The sequence below is a fragment of the Callithrix jacchus genome, chromosome 3 (assembly GCF_049354715.1).
Source record: "Callithrix jacchus isolate 240 chromosome 3, calJac240_pri, whole genome shotgun sequence".
Lineage (NCBI taxonomy): Eukaryota > Metazoa > Chordata > Mammalia > Primates > Cebidae > Callithrix > Callithrix jacchus.
The window spans coordinates 156,545,832-156,563,137 of NC_133504.1; the positions used below are offsets into that span (position 1 = coordinate 156,545,832).

The window sequence follows — 17,306 nt, forward strand, 5'->3', positions numbered from 1 at the left end:
TTTCCAGAAAGTTACGTTTGTTGGTCTTCTCTGAATGCTTTTTCAAGAAACCAGAACATTGGGTTTTATTACATCCAATGACTGTTTGAATGTGGACTTTTCTCTGTTACTTTTTTAGACCCAAGGTTTGTTAGAATGCAGAAAACGTTAATTCTCAAATCTCTCACCTCTATCAGTCTCCTACAGACTCATAGCCAAACATTTGCTTTTCCTAGAAAAGAGCAATTCCTGCAGTTTTATCCAGCCCCAAATACATCCTTCCTTCCCCCATCCCCGACTTACTAGAAATGAAATCTAACCTTGAGTACTGAGCACTGGAAGGTAGTGATGAGCCAGGATTTGACTGCCCAGCGTTCAACCTCTGTGGTTGTGAACGCAACAAGAAATCAACAAGTTTTTTTCATGGAGTGTCTACCAGGTGCCTTAAGCAGGAAGACTGAGTAGGCCAGGTTCTAGATCCAAGAGACCCAGCCTTGTGACCCAACTGGGGAGATGAGCTCATCCTGCGCGCTCCACCGCGAAGCTTGTTCTGGACCCACAGCGCGAGTCCCCCTCGACCTCCGGTTCACAAAAGTCTGCTTGGCCTCTGCAAAGGGCACCTTCGCACCTGCAGGAGGAGAGTCTCAAGGAACTCACCTCGCCTCGGCCGGAAAAAGTGGCCAAGAAGGGAGCCCCTATTCAGGAACCCGCCTCGGGGAGGAGAGCTACTGTTCTGCATCTTCGGTCATCTAGGAGAAGAACCCGCTTTAAAAAAAAAAAAAAAAAAGGAGGTGGTGGTAGCGGCGGCAGAATGGAGCTTCCAGAAGGGCCCGCTAATGCCTTGGTTGTTTCTTGGATTGACCCAGGGGAATAGACCGGGGTGGAGAATGGGTGTCCTAATAGAAGTGAGCAGGCAAAACCGGCCAGAGAGGGGAGAAGAAAAGTGATTCAAATTAAATTCCCACGCGCTCAAGGCGGCCACGGCTTTAGCTGGAGGAAGGGAGCGCAGGGCGCACCGGGCTGTGGGGCGCACACACACTCTCCCGCTCCCGCAACGCGGACAGACAGAAAGACGGACGGCGAAACCCGAGCGAGGGACGTACCTTCAGGGTTGGCGCTGATGAAGACTCGGACGCTGCGGCCGGCGGGCACGAGGTGAGAGGGCAGGGCCGTGAGGTTCCCAGAGAAAGCCGCCCGCCGGAGCGCAGAGTCCCGGGGACAGGGCAGCTTGGTGCCCGCGCCGGCCGGCCACATCGCCCTCTGGGAGGAACAGCCACTGCCGCCGCCACCTCCTCCCTGCTCCTTGGGTTCCTGCCCGGGGCTCCGCTGAACGGCCGAGTCGATCTCTGCAGGCAGCGCGGCTCAGAGCCGCTCCGAGCCCGAAGCGCCTATGGCGAGCTCCGTGGCGCACAGCACCCTCGGGCCCCTGTCGCGGCGGTCTCCGGCCCCTCTGGGCCTCCGCCTTCGCTCGCTGCCAGGGCTCAGAGCAGCAGCCGGCTGGAGCGGGAGGTCAGCGTGGCGGCGGCTACGCGCGCAGCGCCCGTTTGCGCCGGGAAGCGCCGGCGGCCATCTCCCCGCCCGCGCCCGCCGTGGGAGGAGGGGGGCGCCCGGCGGCGGGAACCCTGCGAGCGAAGAGAGCAGATGAAACTTTATTTGCGAGAAGGCGTCCCGACTTTATCCGAGCCAGCCCCTCTCGCGCGCAGAAATAATCTGCGGCTTAAAGGACGGCCGGGACTTGGGCGCCGGGGCCTCGGGGCTGCGCAGGGGCCTCCAGGGCTAGTCTGTGGACTAGACGAGTGTTCCTGGCCGCCTCCTTGGTGGAGTAAAGAAATCAATTAGCCTGAGATTCTACTACGCCCCCTGCAACTCTCCTAAAGGTCACACAAGCCCTGAGAATTTTCGGGAATCCACACGCACGGACGTCTGCGCGTCTCTGCCCAAGTTCAGGGAATCCAGCCTCAAAGTTCGACGCACCTAACCCCAAGCCGGACTCGGAGAGTTTGAAGCATCAAGTCTCCAGATTGTCTCTGGCGTCCTGGAGGGAGGGTCACTTCATTCCTATCTCTAGTGGCGCAGGTGGCGGCGTCCTGCCGCTCTCCTTACTCCCCACGCGCGTCTGAGCGGGGTTTTTATAGCCAAGCTGCCCCGTTCACGTGCTTCTCGCCGCGTGGTCCCAAAACCTTTCCGGGAGCAGATCTCCGCGGGGAGGCTCCTCCGAGGTCTCTAAGGCTCCTAGGGGGCCTTTCTGCTTGCCATCGAGACGCATTCACCCGCTGTTTTGCCCGCTGGGCGTCTCCCGGCCCATAGGCCGCGAGGTTGCCAGAGCCCCGCGCATCTGGGCCGGGCCGGAGGGTGTGGGTTCTCCGGAGCGCCTCCCTGCGCAACGTTACGCAAAGTGCAAGTGGCCGTGCATTGGGACCCGGGTGCGAGAAATCAGAGCTGGCTGTGGGCAGCAGCTTCTGGCGTGCACTTCAGCCGCTTTTCCAAGTCAGTGCAACGCGTGGGTCTGCTCCACCTGAAGCTGATCCAGGGCAGCCACAGCGGACGCCGGGCGGTCCTCTGGTTCTGGGCTCAAGGTGAACGGCGCAGGGGTCCAGTCCACCCCCTAGGTGACGTGAAATTCAGAGGGACCCAGACGTAAAATCAACTTCTCTCATCCACTCCGCTGCACCCATGAAAATATTGTATAAGCCAGGACAGGAAAGAAGACCTCGTAAAATAAAGTGTAATTATGTTGGAGGCCAAGGGCGTCGGGGGAAGGGACTGTTTGTAGCCTTAATTGAAGTTTAGTCTCCAAATCACTTATTCTGGGCTTTTGGACAGGAACACCTGCCTTTTTATTTTATTTTATTTTTGGAGGAAGAACAGTTTTTCCAAATCTTTGCGATTGGGGATGGGGTGGGCGGGCACAGGGTGCGGCAGTTCAGGTGCAAGTGTTCTCCTCTTGCCTGGATGCTCCTAATCTAAGCAGCCCTGCCTCCTCTGGGCCTGCACTTCCTCTGGGGCCTGCTGGTGGCAGTGAAGTCCTATGCACTGCTGTTTATTTTGTTACTCCACCCCAGCCCCAACACACACGTTCTGGGGTAACCTCTTTGGAAGAATTGGGTCTCTGGGTTTGTAAGGCTGCCTCTCCACTCCTGAGAACCAGGGGGCAGACAGCAGCAGTTCTTACTTTGTGATACGTTGATGCAACCTGTAAAGAAGCCCTGAACATACCCCGCTATTCAATTGATTCCATTTCCTCTTTCCCGCCTCATTTTCGGGTGGAAATGTTCTCCAGCAGGAAGGGGGTCCCTGAAAGATCCTCTGTTGTCTCAAGAGTTAGGGACTGAGAGCTGTGGAAAGGTCGTGAATATCCAGTGTCTATTGCATAGCATCGTGTATGAATATACGGTATCTATTACTGGAGAAAAGAGCTAGGATCCCTTTATGCCTGATCTCAATGTTGTTTACAAAGATTGATAACAAGTGGCCAGACTGTCAGGGACCTGTCTTCCTGCCTTTCTTTTTTCCCTTCTTTGTTTCTCTCTTCTTAGAAATAGGACTAATGTTTGTGTCTTCTGACCTTTGCTTCAAATCTAAAAGTGTTGCATTTTCTTTGGATGACTTTGGGATTTTTGGCAGCCTCTATAACCTAATTAACTGTTCTAGACAGGCCGAAGTTTAGCATCTGCCAGTTTCACTGCAGACCAAGGCTGCAGAGGAGAGAGAATTTTACATTATCTGTGGGCCACGCTGTAAAAGGCTCTCTGCACAGCCAGCGTTGCCTCAGCTAGAGAGGCTACTGTCTTGGAGTATTCTACCTAAGGAGGATACAAATTGCTCACCTCCCTCAACACACAAACACATATACACATACACACACATGCGCATGTACAAGCAAAAACAATCTTCCTCCACATTCTTTAATCTTGCTAGTGTCTGGCATCCAAACACCAGGTATTCATTTCTTAGCACACAAATACCAATAAAGGAGGTGTCACCTATGGTGGTAAAACTTTATTATAAATTATTTAGATTTATTTCTTAACCTGATGAATCAGAAAGAAAGAATGAGAGAGCGCGACAGAACAGAGAGAGGGCATAATTGTGGAAGACTGACCCTGATTTTCAAGACAACTTTGTTTTTTGTATCTGATTAAAATATTTTCTAAACATTTTCTCCTTGTCATTAAATACTGGTAGTTTTTGAACCATGACAGGAGCCGTGATACCTGGATCCTGGCTCTACCATTAACTAGTTATGTGACCTTGAACAAGTCATTTTCACTTTTCGGAGCCTTGGTTTTCTTATGTAAAATGTCTTACACAGAAGAAATGTAATTATATTTTACACATAAGAAAACCAAGGCTCCGAAAAGTGAAATGACTTGTTCAAGGTCACATAACTAGTTAATGGTAGAGCCAGGATCCAGGTATCACGGCTCCTGTCCCAGTGCTTGTGCAACATACCACCTCTGTTTTCTAATTTTGCTCAGGTCTGGCCCTTGAGGACATCTTTGTTAACCTGCACAATGGGTGCTCAGGCCTGTGTTCCCAACTGTGGAAGGCTGGTTATCATTTCTGCTTTCTAGATAGGAAAGAAGACGTCTGCATGATCACACAGGACTAGACTCTTCCAACTTCTAAGTTGTTGATCGGATGTCAAACACTTCCAGATTCTTTGTTTCTTTTGGATTCTGTCTTTCTTCATGAGACCACAGGTAAATCTGTACCATCATAGATGTGGGCTGGAGAATTTAAAGCATCTAGAAATTGGAAAGTGAAAGTACATGAGAAATGGGCCTGGGACCAAGATTGTCATCAACAACAAGCATTCGCCTCTCTATCCTCTCACCCTACCACCAATTAGTAGGCTAGAGAGGTGCCCTATCCTTTTAAAAGGATAGGGTCCTAGCTATGGGTCCTAGTTCTTTATAAAATGGGTCCTAGCTCTTTATAAAACAAAGCCGCCCAAAGGTAAAATTATCATTAGGTTCATTCTACTCACTGAGCTAGAAAGAGCCTTGTGATCATGGAATGAAACGCTCCTTGATCTGTAGGTGATGCCCAAATTGTTATTTTATTAAATGAGTGGAAAGAAAATTATTTCCTAATCATACTGATGTATGAGGATTTCTCATATTTTAGACCTGGTGTCAGGATTTTAATAGGCATCTAATTTAATCCCACTACATCCAGGGTCTGGGCCCAGCACCTCCTGTCTCTGAGTCTGACATCCCTTCTTGGACGCTACTGTTCCTGTCTATCTTTTGTTATGTGCATACGTCACCTTTTGCAACATAAGTGAACTTTTCTTGCTCCGAAGCCCATGGTATGCACATATACCTCACCTCCTTCCCCTCACTATGATGGCTGATGATTTTTCACCCAGCTACATAGCTATGTCACACATCCAGTTCATTCCTCTTAGATGACGGGGGTAGTGATAAAAAAGCACAAATTAGAGCCCCTGTGACTGACTGATCCTGCAGAAAGAGTGCCCATCACCCAAACTGTATTTGCCTGCATGTGCATTCCCACGTGTATACATCAAATATCCTGGCCAGGAAACCTGTGGATCATTCTTCTATTAAATAAATTTGTTCTGTTGTGGATAGAAGTGAAATAGAACCCCTGGTGTTATAAAGAAGACCATATTAGCACATTATGCCACTCTAACTATCTTAGGGAATCTAGCCAACCAAGTCAGTGATGTGCTGTTTGTGCTTCCCTAACTTGAAGAAGAATGTCAGACTTAATATTACATTCATGCAGTGGCTCTCTGATTTGGGTGATAAATAGTTGAATCTGCTTTGCTAATGTGAGAAATAGATTTTTCAGAGTCACTAAAGCCAGGGTCCTACTTTTCAGAGTTCCAGGAAATAAGCTAAATGATCAGAAACCCACTTATTTGTTTACAAAATGGAAATTTTCAGTCTTTGTGAGAATTTATCAGCATAACAATTTGCCAACAGAGATTGTTGATTCAGAGGTGTCTGCAGCATGGTAGAATTCACAGCAGCACAGTTTTAAATAAAGTTACACCTTTCGGAAAGTGCTATCTGATGTTTTCATGACTCAGAAATTCTAACTTTACCTCCACCCCCTTCCAAATCTGCTTAATGTATTTTTTTGAGCAGTCTTCTTACAACCTTCTAAACACAGTGCTATGAAAGCACTATGCATGCCATACGAAGTAGAAGAAAAAGTAAGTTTGAGATAAGTTTGTAGATTACTTGGTATTTCTAAATTAAATATTTTATTTTCATTTTGTAATTGCCAAGGTTTTTTTTTCTCCTTCATGATAATCTCAAATACAGTAATTTACAAAATCCTCTTCTTGCCTGTTTCATCACCTGACACTTATTTGGAGAATTGCTGTTTACAAAGCACTTTCTTTTTTTTTTTTTTTTTTTGAGGTGGAGTTTCACTGTTGTTACCCAGACTGGAGTGCAATGGCACAATCTCGGCTCACCGCAACCTCCGCCTCCTGGGTTTCAAGCAATTCTCCTGCCTTATCCTCCTGAGTAGCTGGGACTACAGGCGTGCACCACCATGCCCAGCTAATTTTTGTATTTTTTTAGTAGAGACGGGGTTTCACCTTGTTGACCAGGATGGTCTCGATCTCTTGACCTCATGATCCACCTGCCTTGGCCTCCCAAAGTGCTGGGATTATAGGTGTGAGCCACTGCGCCCGGCCTTACAAAGCACTTTCATACATGTTAGCTGATTTTGATTTTAACTTTGTGAAATATGTTCTGCATTCACATTATCTCTCTCCCCTTTCCATTTTTAAATATGAAGCTCAAGTGATTTTAGTGGCATGTTTAGGTTCACTCAGTTGCTGGATAGCAGAGCCAATGTCAAAACTAGATGTCTGAAAACAAAGCCATAGGTCAGTTATAATATGCCATGTGGCTGCAAATGTATAACAAGAGCCATTTAGCCAAATTGATTAAACATCATTTGCACTTCTCTATAAAATTTACACTGGTGGTTAGGCAAATCAAATGATATAAGTTATAAAACACATTACTTGGATGGCAATGTTAGCTGTATTGCCTATTTACATTGACTTTTATATTGTTATTGAGCAGAAGCTAACTTCCACATCTTTTAATTCTGCTAACCACTTGGTTTTGTAGGTAAGTACAAGAGGCTGAGACTTGTCCAAATTCAGATAGCTAGTAAGCTGGCAAAGCTAGAATGTGAACCAGATTTATTTCACCCTTGTTCTAGATGGAATCTTTTCATTATGTAACACTAAATCCACATGACTAAGAAGGAAATCTTTCCTTTATAGTACTCCATATTGACATGGCCCAAATATCTTAAATATATTGTCCAGGTCAATCATTGTGTTTGTTTTCTTATTTTTTTTTAAATGCTTGTACTTAGGTGGAATACTATAAAGCTTGAATGTATTTTGAATATGCTTTTCTTTCCTAAATACCTTAATGGGACAAAATGTTTTCTTTGCATATTTTTGCAATTTGTGTAGTTTCTGCAAAAATTGAATATATGTGATGATTCTACAACAGTCTCTCTAAATTCTTTGGATTCTACTTTCTGAAAAAATATGACTTTTCCATCTTCCTTTCCTCACTAGTCTTACAGTTATGCTTTATGTTTATTATTTAATCGGATTTATTTCTTCACAAAATAATAGTCTCCATCACAGTTCTTTAGCCTGAATTAGTTACAGAGTTGCACTATGCATCTTCTTGGGTTACCACTTGTAAATGTAAATTATCTTATTGCCTAAATTTAGAAAGCCATATGCAGAAATTGACAGGTCATTTACATTCAGTTCAAAGAACAGGATAGGCAGCCAATTATGATTGTGGTGAAGCCTTGGGAAACATTATACAAATCAAATGATTCAAAAATAGGTTTTAAATTTATAACTCCTGTCACTTCTTGATAAGTATGGGAAGATTATTCATTCCTCTATCATTTGAAAGATTTAGAACAAACTTAAAATTTAGGAGACTGGCTTTATTCTTCTCCAAATAAATATAGTGTAGCTTTTTAATTATAAAAATGTATATTAATATATTTTTATTTACATATTTTATTATATATTTTTATTATATAATTGTTTATAGCATTTTTAAAGATGCTAATCTATTTGATCTGTAGATATATAGATCTATTAGTCAAGACTTTTTAGCAAATTCTTGACAAATAACAAAAACAAATGAGTTTCTTTTCAGAATACAGGAGTTTATGCAGAACACATGGCCAGAAAAGAATTGAGTCTCAAGACAAATTGGAACCAGGAATAGGAAATATCCTTGGGAAAAACGGACATTATTTTACTGCTTTTTCCAGTTATCATCTCTGGTTCTTTCTCAGCAACAAGAACATCTCTTTCCCTTGCATCTCTCTCTTTCTCCTGTGTGATCACAGGCATGCACGTGCACACACACACACACACACACACACAAATTTCTTTGATAGTTAATACTCTTGAGCCACAAGGTAAGACTGACTGATTCTTTTCTGACATCTTTTTTGGGAACTAGGGAACATCAGAGTAATTGAGTAAACATATTTGTGTTCCTTTTGAGTTGATGTGTTTGCCTGTGGCTCTTTCCACTCTTCCAGGAAGTTAGCATACCCCAATGCAAATACTAATGTAAAGTTGTACTCAACTTTTATCTTTTGATTTTCTCTGCTGTCAAAAAATAATTGCTATGTACTTCATATTAGAAATGACATCATTGGATTTTTTCCTTCAAACTAACCTTTCTCTGGAAAGAATTTTGTAAATCTTTCCTTTTATTAAAATAAGTGATTTTTGGAAAATGTTTTAAATGCTACTTGCTCACTTGTAAGATGCTCAGGGGAGTAAACTAAGTAGGAAGGAGTGAGTCAAAATAGAATTTTGCCATCTGATATGGTTTGGCTGTGTTCCCTACCCAAATCTCATCTTGAATTGTAGCTCCCATAATTCCCACATGTGGTGAGAGGGGTCTGGTGGGAGGTAATTGAGATATGGGGCGGGTCTTTCCTGTGCTGTTCTTGTGATAGCTAATAAGTCTCATGAGATCTGATGGTTTTACAAAGGGGAATTCCCCTGAACACATCCTCTTGTCTGCCACCATGTAAGACATGACTTCGATCCTTCTTTGCCTTCTGCCATGATTGTGAGGTCACCATAGCTATATAGAATTGTGAGTCCATTAAACCTTTTTCTTTATAAAGTACCCAGTCTCAAGTATATCTTCATTAACAGACTAACACACCATCTCCTCTGAATAATTGTGCTAATAAAGATATGGCAATCAAATTTACTGAGAACAATCCAATGTATGGGTCAACCATCCTTTGAAATTAAGTGCTTCTTATATATTAGATTTATATAGAAAAATAAGGAATTACTTATGTGTCCTACACAAGGTTCATAGCTGAAAACAACGGAACTGGTGCTGATTAACTAAAGTGTATAAGCAATTTACTGGAAAGCTGTTAGATAGTAATGGTAATGTTGAGAGCTAGAGAACAAGGCTTGGAAAATGACAGGGGACTGGAAGAGGTCAGCAGATTGGATCCACAGTCAAAATAAGCATCACAGGGACAGGCATTAAGGCAGCATTGCTGCTGTTGCTGTCCAATTCTGAACACTGCAGCACAGCCATTCCTACCAGTACCACCACTGGCATTATTGCCACTGGGCTCTAGATGTTGCCATCCTCATTGCCCCACACAGTTCTTCACTCTGGCTGCTGGGGCCAGAGAGCCTGAGAGAGTGAATATTTGTCCTGCACCAAGATTCAGACTGCAGGATTTTTGAACACTGCAAGGGGTTTTAGAGGTTAGACTGTCAAAATCCTCACATACCTTTTTCCAGAAAATGTATGGTACACTTCCTCTGGTCTTATTAATATGTGGCTCAGAACATTTCAATGCCATGAACAAAAGATGAGTTGAATGCCTTTTGTATTCCTAGTAATAAAATTAGAATAATAATACCCGACCCCTCCAAGACTCAGATGCCTGGCAAAGTTTACCTCTCCTGGACAGCAACCAAGAGCAAGAAAGCTAAAAAGAATCTTCTAAGCAGCCAGACTCTATGTTACAATGTTCACATAATGACTCTCACTGTCTTGACTCATGGGAGATTCCCAGAGGCTCTCTGTCAGACTCTCTTTACACTTACTGTACACACAATTCAAACAAACTGGGTTTTCCCAGTTGGCAGAACCACAGCAGATTAGAGACATCAACTCAGAAGAGGAAAGGCTGCTATGAACAAACACACTACTGGAAATGAGAAATCATTGCTCATAGCAAAGAGTCAGGAAATATATGACAGTAGAAGTGATATGTATTCACGAACACACACACACATACACACACCCCACATGCAGTGATCTAGAGATGACTTAGTATTGGAATGATGCTGCTCTATAAATCCCAAAATGGGAAAGATCAGGGATAAATAGACCCGGAAGGTGAGATAGAGAAACTTCAGCATATTGCAAGTACTTCTGGGCAATTTTCTGTAGCAAACAACCCAGATAGTCAAGACAAGGGACAAATGGCACTTGTGCTATCCAGTAGTAAACACCCACTAAGTAGGTAGAAACCACCAGTAGGCAGAGATTCTAGTGAGTCCAGCCTGCAAGAACATTGTAGAACTATTTTGCTTAAGTGCCTAAAGTGGTGTTGATGGTAGTACTGGTAGTAGTAATAGTACTAGCAGTAGTAACAATGAAGTAAACATTCACTGAGTGCCTTTTATGGAGCTAAATATGGTTCTATGTGCTTCAGAGACATTAGTCATTTAATTATAAACTTTCATCCCATGAAGGAAGCTACTATAATTATCCCCATATTCCAGATTAGGAGGCTGAGGCAAGATGCCAATCAAGGTACTTCGCTGACGTCATGCAGTTACGATGTGGTGGGGCCTGGACTTTAATGCAGGCACTTTGGTTCCAGAATCTGGGTTTCGACCTTAGGGTATACTCCATCTCTAGATGTCAGATAGGATACCAATACAATTACCCAGGCAAGGGAGAACTAGTGCAAGACAAGGAAACTAGAAGAAAACTCATGTTGCAACATTCGTCTTAAAGAGAAGTGAAGTAATATTCAATGAATGTTAAATTTGTGTCACATTCATGATCTCATATGATCTTCCATAAGCCAGAGTAAATTATCACTCACTATACATATGAACAGCCTGAGGTTTAGAGTGGATAATGTATCCATAGTCACAGATTTTGGAAGCACTGACCCTGGGATTCTATTTCCATGTCTGACTGTATGCTTTAAATTCTGCTATAGGATACATTGCCTTAGAACAGGGCAAATGCCAGTTGCAAGAATGAGCTATTAGAAAACTTGTGTATTCATCTATTCTTTAATTTTATTTGTTCATTTATTCATCAAAGATTAGTTGAACACGTCTATATTCCCAGCAAAAAACTGTTTCTCTGGAGGTCCAGTCTAGTATGGGACTTCAGAAAGCTAGTGCTTATGTGGGGCAAGACGCTACTAAAATTATCATAAATCAATTTAGAGGTTTCTTAAACACAAGTAATACGTAAGATAAATACACACTGGAAAAGTCATTAGTGACACTCTAGAAAACAGGGCTTGATGGAAGTATGAAGTCACTGTGGCATACATTATAAGGACTGTGGAATAAAAGGGGCTTGGTGAGCTCTATTCACTCCTGGCAGGATGGGGGTTTTGGAGAAAAATCAATTAATGTGGTTTCTATACTGGCTCCAACACTTAATAATTATGGCCTTAGCCTAGTAAATCTCTTTCCCTAAGCCTCATTTTTCTCCTCTGTGAAATGGGCACCAGGAGGCCTACTTTGCTATGGCGAATGGTAAGCATGTTAGTAAAGTGCCTGACATAGTACCTAGTACCCAGTGAGGGTTATTACTATTAGAAAAAACTAGATTTACAATTACTCATTCAAAAGGGGATGATGGCAACAAAACTATGTTAGATTTTTAAAACTTTGCATGGTGTGTGTTGTCTTGTTTATATCCTTAAGGTCTAATAAACAAAATTGAACAGATCATTCAATCCAAAGAGACTTCTTCCAAGGAATTTTGGACCCTTGTATCTTGTTTTTGTGTGGTTGTGTGTCAGCACTGCGGGATTATCAGTAGAAGCTGCAGTCATTGGGTTCTATTCCATAGTAGGTGTAACTGATGTGAAAATCTAGGTAAGAAATAAGCTAGAGCCACATGAACAAGGCAGGAGAAGCATATTGAGTTCCTGGGACTCTGGTGAAGAAGAAAAGAAGATCATAGACCTCTGAAGGCAATCTTGCAATTTGAATGTGGAACAATCATGTTGTCCTTCATATTGGGTTCCAAGATGAAAATGGAGCTGGGAACAAGACTCATCATTAGATTTGTGCTTATGGCTTGTCAGTATTTTCTGGCTTGGAGTTGAAAGACTGGAGAAGTCTGGGTAGGTAAGTTGCAGATACTGTTGAGGCTTTAAATGTGAACACTGGAAGCATCTGCGAACAGGCAGCACTATGTTTTAGCTCTCATACCTGCTATTCCTCTCTAGGATTATGCAAGATGTTCTTTTGAAAGAAGAACTTCTCTGTCTCTATCTCCATTTTCAATTTCCCCAGTACAGCTTTTACAAATATTCTGTTCCTAACTTGTATTTCCTGTCTTCTCTTTCACTCTTTATTTAAATGTTTACTCCAAATCAGGATATAGAACTTAATATACTCAATGACTTCTCTTACATTCTTTTTGTTTTTTTTGAGACAAAGTCTCACTCTGTCACCCAAGCTGGAGTGCAGTGGTGTGGTGTGATCTCGGCTCACTGCAACCTCTGCCTTCAGTGTTCAAGCAATTCTTGTGCCCCAGCCTCGCAAGTAGCTGGGACTACAGGCATCTGCCACCATGCCTGGCCAATTTTTGTATTTTTAATAGAGACGGGGTTTTACCATGTTGGCTAGGCTAGTCTCAAACTCCTAACCTCATGATCCACTGGCCTCGGCCTCTCAAAGTGCTAGGATTACAGAAGTAAGCCACGATGTTCGGGCTTCTCTTTCATTCTTCAAGGCTTATCCTCTCCAGGTCACTTCTCCAAAGCCTTCTCTGATTTTCCCAATGAAATGGAATCCATCTCTCTTTTGTTCCTAATATTTGCCTTAATGACATATAGGCAAGCTTATGCTGCAGTAACATCTAACCTCAGAATTTCTTTAGCATTATACTTTAGGTTTTAGTCAGAGCAATCAGGAAACAAAAAAGAAATAAAGGGTATTAGACTGAAAAAAAAAGTAAAACTATCTTTATTTGCAGACAACATAATCTTTTTGTTTTTGAGAGGAAGTCTTACTCTGTTGCACAGACTGGAGTGCAATGATGTGATCTCGGCCCACTGCAACCTCCATATCCCAGGTTCAAGTGATTCTCCAGCCTCAGCCTCCTGAGAAGCTGGTATTACAGGTATATGCCACCATACCTGGCTAAGTTTTGTACTTTTTCTTTTTAGTGGAGATAGGGTTTCACCATGTTGGCCAGGCTGGTCTCGAACTCCTGATCTCCAGTGATATGCCTGCCTCAGCCACTCAAAGTGTCAACATGATCTTTTATGTAGAAAACTCAAAGGAATCCACTAAAAAACTACTAGAACTAGTAAAAGAGTTTAGCAAGGTTGCAGGATACAAACTCAATACACAAAATTAATTGCATTTCTATATACTAACAATGAAGAATACAAAAAATAAAAGTTTATTTACAATAGCATCCACAAAATGAAAATATGTAGGAATAATCTTGGCAAAAGAAGTGAAAGACATACACCAAAATCTATAAAACGTTTTAGGAAAAAATTAAAGCTTGAAATAGATGAAAAGATATTCTATGTTCACAGGTTGGAAGACTCAATATGTCTTCCACAATGGCAACACTCACCAAATTGATTTACAGATTTAATGCCATCCTCATTGAAATTACAGCTGGGTTTTTTTTTTTGTTGTTGTTGTTGTTGCAGAAATTAACAATCAGACTTTATAATTCATTTGGAAATGCAAAAATCTAGAATTAATCCTGAAAAAAGGATGACAATGTTGGGGGAACTTCCACAACCAGATTTCAAAATGTATTATAAATCTTCAACAAGTAATATAGTGTAGTATGGGCATAGGAACAGATATCTGGAGAATAGAATTGAAAAAATAAAATTGAAAGTCCAGAAGTAAAAGTCTTATGTTCATGGTCAATTGATTTTTGACAAAGCTGCCAAGATAATTTAATGGAAGAGAGAATTATCTTTTCAACAAATGGTTCTGGGACAACTGATACCAACATGCAAAGGAATGAATTTGGACTCCTACCTCACACCATGCATAAAAATGTACTAGAAATGAGTCAGACATCTAAATGTAAGAGCAAATACTATTAAACTATTATAAGAAGTCCTAAGAGTAAATCTTTGTGACCTTGAGTTAGGCAATGACTTTTTAGCTATACAACCCAAGCACAAGTGATGATACATTGGAGAACAAGAGTGAAACATTGGAGTTTATCAAAATTAAAAACCTCTGTCTTGCCAACTTTTCATCAAGAAAGTGAAATGACAACCTGAGGAATGAAAAGCCCAGACCTGTCAAGGGACTTGTATCTAGAATATGTAATGAACTGTATCAATTTAATAGTAAGAAGATAAATAACCCAACTATAAAATGATCAAAGAATTTTAATAGACATTCCTCCAAAAAAGATTTACAAATTGTGAATAAGAACATGAAAGGATGCTCAACATCATTACTCATAAGGGAAATGCAAATTAAAATCACAGTAAGATGCCTTTGCATCCTGCTTGAATGATGAGAATAAAAAAGTCACACAATAACAATTGCTAAAAATTGTTGATGAGAATGTGAAGAAATTGGAAACCTGACACATTGGGACATTCATACATTGGGGATGTAAAATGTTACAGTCACTTTGGAAAACAGTTTGTTGCTTCCTCAAATTGTTAAACATAGCTACCATGTGATCCAGAAATTCTACTCCTAGAGAAATTCCAAGAAAAATAAAAATTTATAGTCTCACAATAGGTGTACACAAATGTTTGCAACAGCATTATTAACAAATGCCAAAAAGAGAAAAGAATCCAAATATTCATCAAATGATGAATGGATTTCTAAAATGACATATACTGCAATATAATACCCTTTGGCAATAAAGAATAATATATTACCAAGAGATGCTACAACATGGGGGTCCTCAAAAACATTATATTTAGTGATAGAAGACAGTTACAAAGACTACATATTGAGTAAATTAATTTTTGTAAAATGTCTACAATAAGTAAATGGGCATATTTACATCTGAGGTTAGATGTTACTGCAGCATAACCTTGCCTATATGTCATTAAGGCAAATATTAGGAACAAAAGAGAGATGGATTCCATTTCATTGGGAAAATCAGAGAAGGCTTTGGAGAAGTGACCTGGAGAGGATAAGCCTTGAAGAATGAAAGAGAAGCCTGAACATCGTGGCTTACTTCTGTAATCCTAGCACTTTGAGAGTAAATGTCTACAATAAGTAAATGGGTTGAGATGTGGAAAGTAAATTAGTGATTTCCCAGGGCTGGAAGGATGAGAGAGAAATTAGGAATGGCTGCAGATGGATATAAGATTTCTTGTTGCTGGAACCTACTAAATGATGTTGCTCTTATGAAAATATTTTAAAATTAGATTTTGATGATGGCTATACAAGTTTGTAACATACTGAAACAACTGAACTGTACACTTTAGACAGGAAAATTGTATTTTTTATTGAGAATTTATTTTCATAAAAATCTCAATGATTTAATAAAGCAACATTTATTTTGCACTCATGATATGTATTCAGTGAAGGTTGGCAGAGAGACTTTGCTTATAGTGGACACTTTAAGACCATGGTTGATGGTCTTAAATTATATGATAAATTACTTTATCATATAATTCTGTGATCACTAAGATAAAACAAAAGCAATGTGGCAAATTGCCTATTAACCCTTCCAATTTCAACATAGAAGCCATACACGTCACTTCAAATCATGTATCATTGGCCAGAATAAGTCACACAGTGACACACTTTAGAGAGGGCAGACAGTTTCAATTTTACCACATACCTGGGGAAAGGAACAAGCTGAAGTATTTGTAGAGAGTCCTCATGAACACTGCAATGTCCTATCTTTTCTAGATTTTAATACCTGAGAATAGTGACTCCATATTTCCTCACTGCAATTTTAATTCTTTTTTATTTTCCTTTTTCGTCATTTTGAAAGATGGAGGTATTTAATAGAGTAAGTCTTAAAAAAATAAAAAAGCATACATGTCAGTCTACAATAGTGCTCTCCTCGCCATAAATGTTTCATACTTGTGAGCAAGTGAAACAAATGAACAAGAAGAACGATCTAACAACAGTGCCCAGTAGTGAATGACTGAGAGCCCAGTGTGTGAATCAAGGGTGAGTATTGCAGTTGTTCAGAAAAGAGGAGACCAAGGTGAGCTGGAGCAGCAGTGGCTGAGTAATCGGTGTTCCCAATCCATATCTCTTGTGTCAGTGCAGATGGATCACTAAGAACTGCTGCAGTGACCCAGATGGATGGTGTTATCTGTGTCACGGTTTGTTTTCTTCCCAGATATGACTTGGGCAGAGCCCTGCAAGCTTAATGAGGACAGAAAAGAGTAGGATCTGGAATCACTTCACCTTTTGGAACCTTCGTTTGCAAATCAAGATTGTAAAATGTAGCTGTATAATACCTTAAAGATCTGTGATAAAACATGCTATTAGTATTGTGTGCAGAATCCATTAGAGAGCAAAGCAGGACTCTATGGCTAGAAGTTACTGAATATATCAAAGCTTTAATAGCCAGTCTGGAGGTAAATCCTGTTTCTGCTGAATTCAGAGATTTCACAGAATATTTCAAAGGAGACCCCCTTCTTTCCAACAATCTATCAGGCTATAGAGTTATACATATGCTTGAGTCACCTTTAAATTATGCAGAGGTTGTTAAACTAAAAGGAGGGTTGAGAGTGCTTTAAAGTCATGGCTAATGCTTTCATTGTATATGGGATTTCAAGCAAAGTTTACTGCTGGCAGAAATCAAAATCTCTGTTTCCTTCAGCTTCCTATTAGACATGTCTCTTCACTAATTTCAGTTCTTCCAGAGAATATATTTTCTGTCAAGAAGCCTTTTTATTCATCCATTGTCAGCACTGGTTGTTACAATGATCAAATTAACTGGATAATGGCCACATCTCCATTACTTGGTTTGCAGACAACTGTAAACATGGAGAGAATGGTTAATCAATTCTCATAAAAATCTTACTAATTTTTTAAATCC

The 17,306-nt window shown here is 41.1% G+C and overlaps 1 protein-coding gene and 1 long non-coding RNA gene across 3 annotated transcripts in view; one reads left to right on the forward strand and one right to left on the reverse strand.

Moving 5' to 3' along the window:
- The window catches only part of NWD2 (NACHT and WD repeat domain containing 2), a 199,093-nt gene extending 197,009 nt beyond the window's left edge, over window positions 1–2,084 (reverse strand). The window contains exon 1 of one of the 2 annotated variants that reach the window (XM_002745924.6): window positions 1,083–2,084. In XM_002745924.6, the coding sequence (XP_002745970.3) occupies window positions 1,083–1,233 (151 nt within the window). In that variant the 5' untranslated portion in view covers window positions 1,234–2,084. The remainder of the gene's footprint in view (window positions 1–1,082) is intronic. The other variant, XM_078367399.1, reaches the window with a different exon arrangement.
- Window positions 1–17,306, forward strand: part of LOC118152329 (uncharacterized) — a 53,925-nt gene that overhangs the window by 1,019 nt on the left and 35,600 nt on the right. The gene's annotated exons all lie outside the window — the stretch shown is intronic.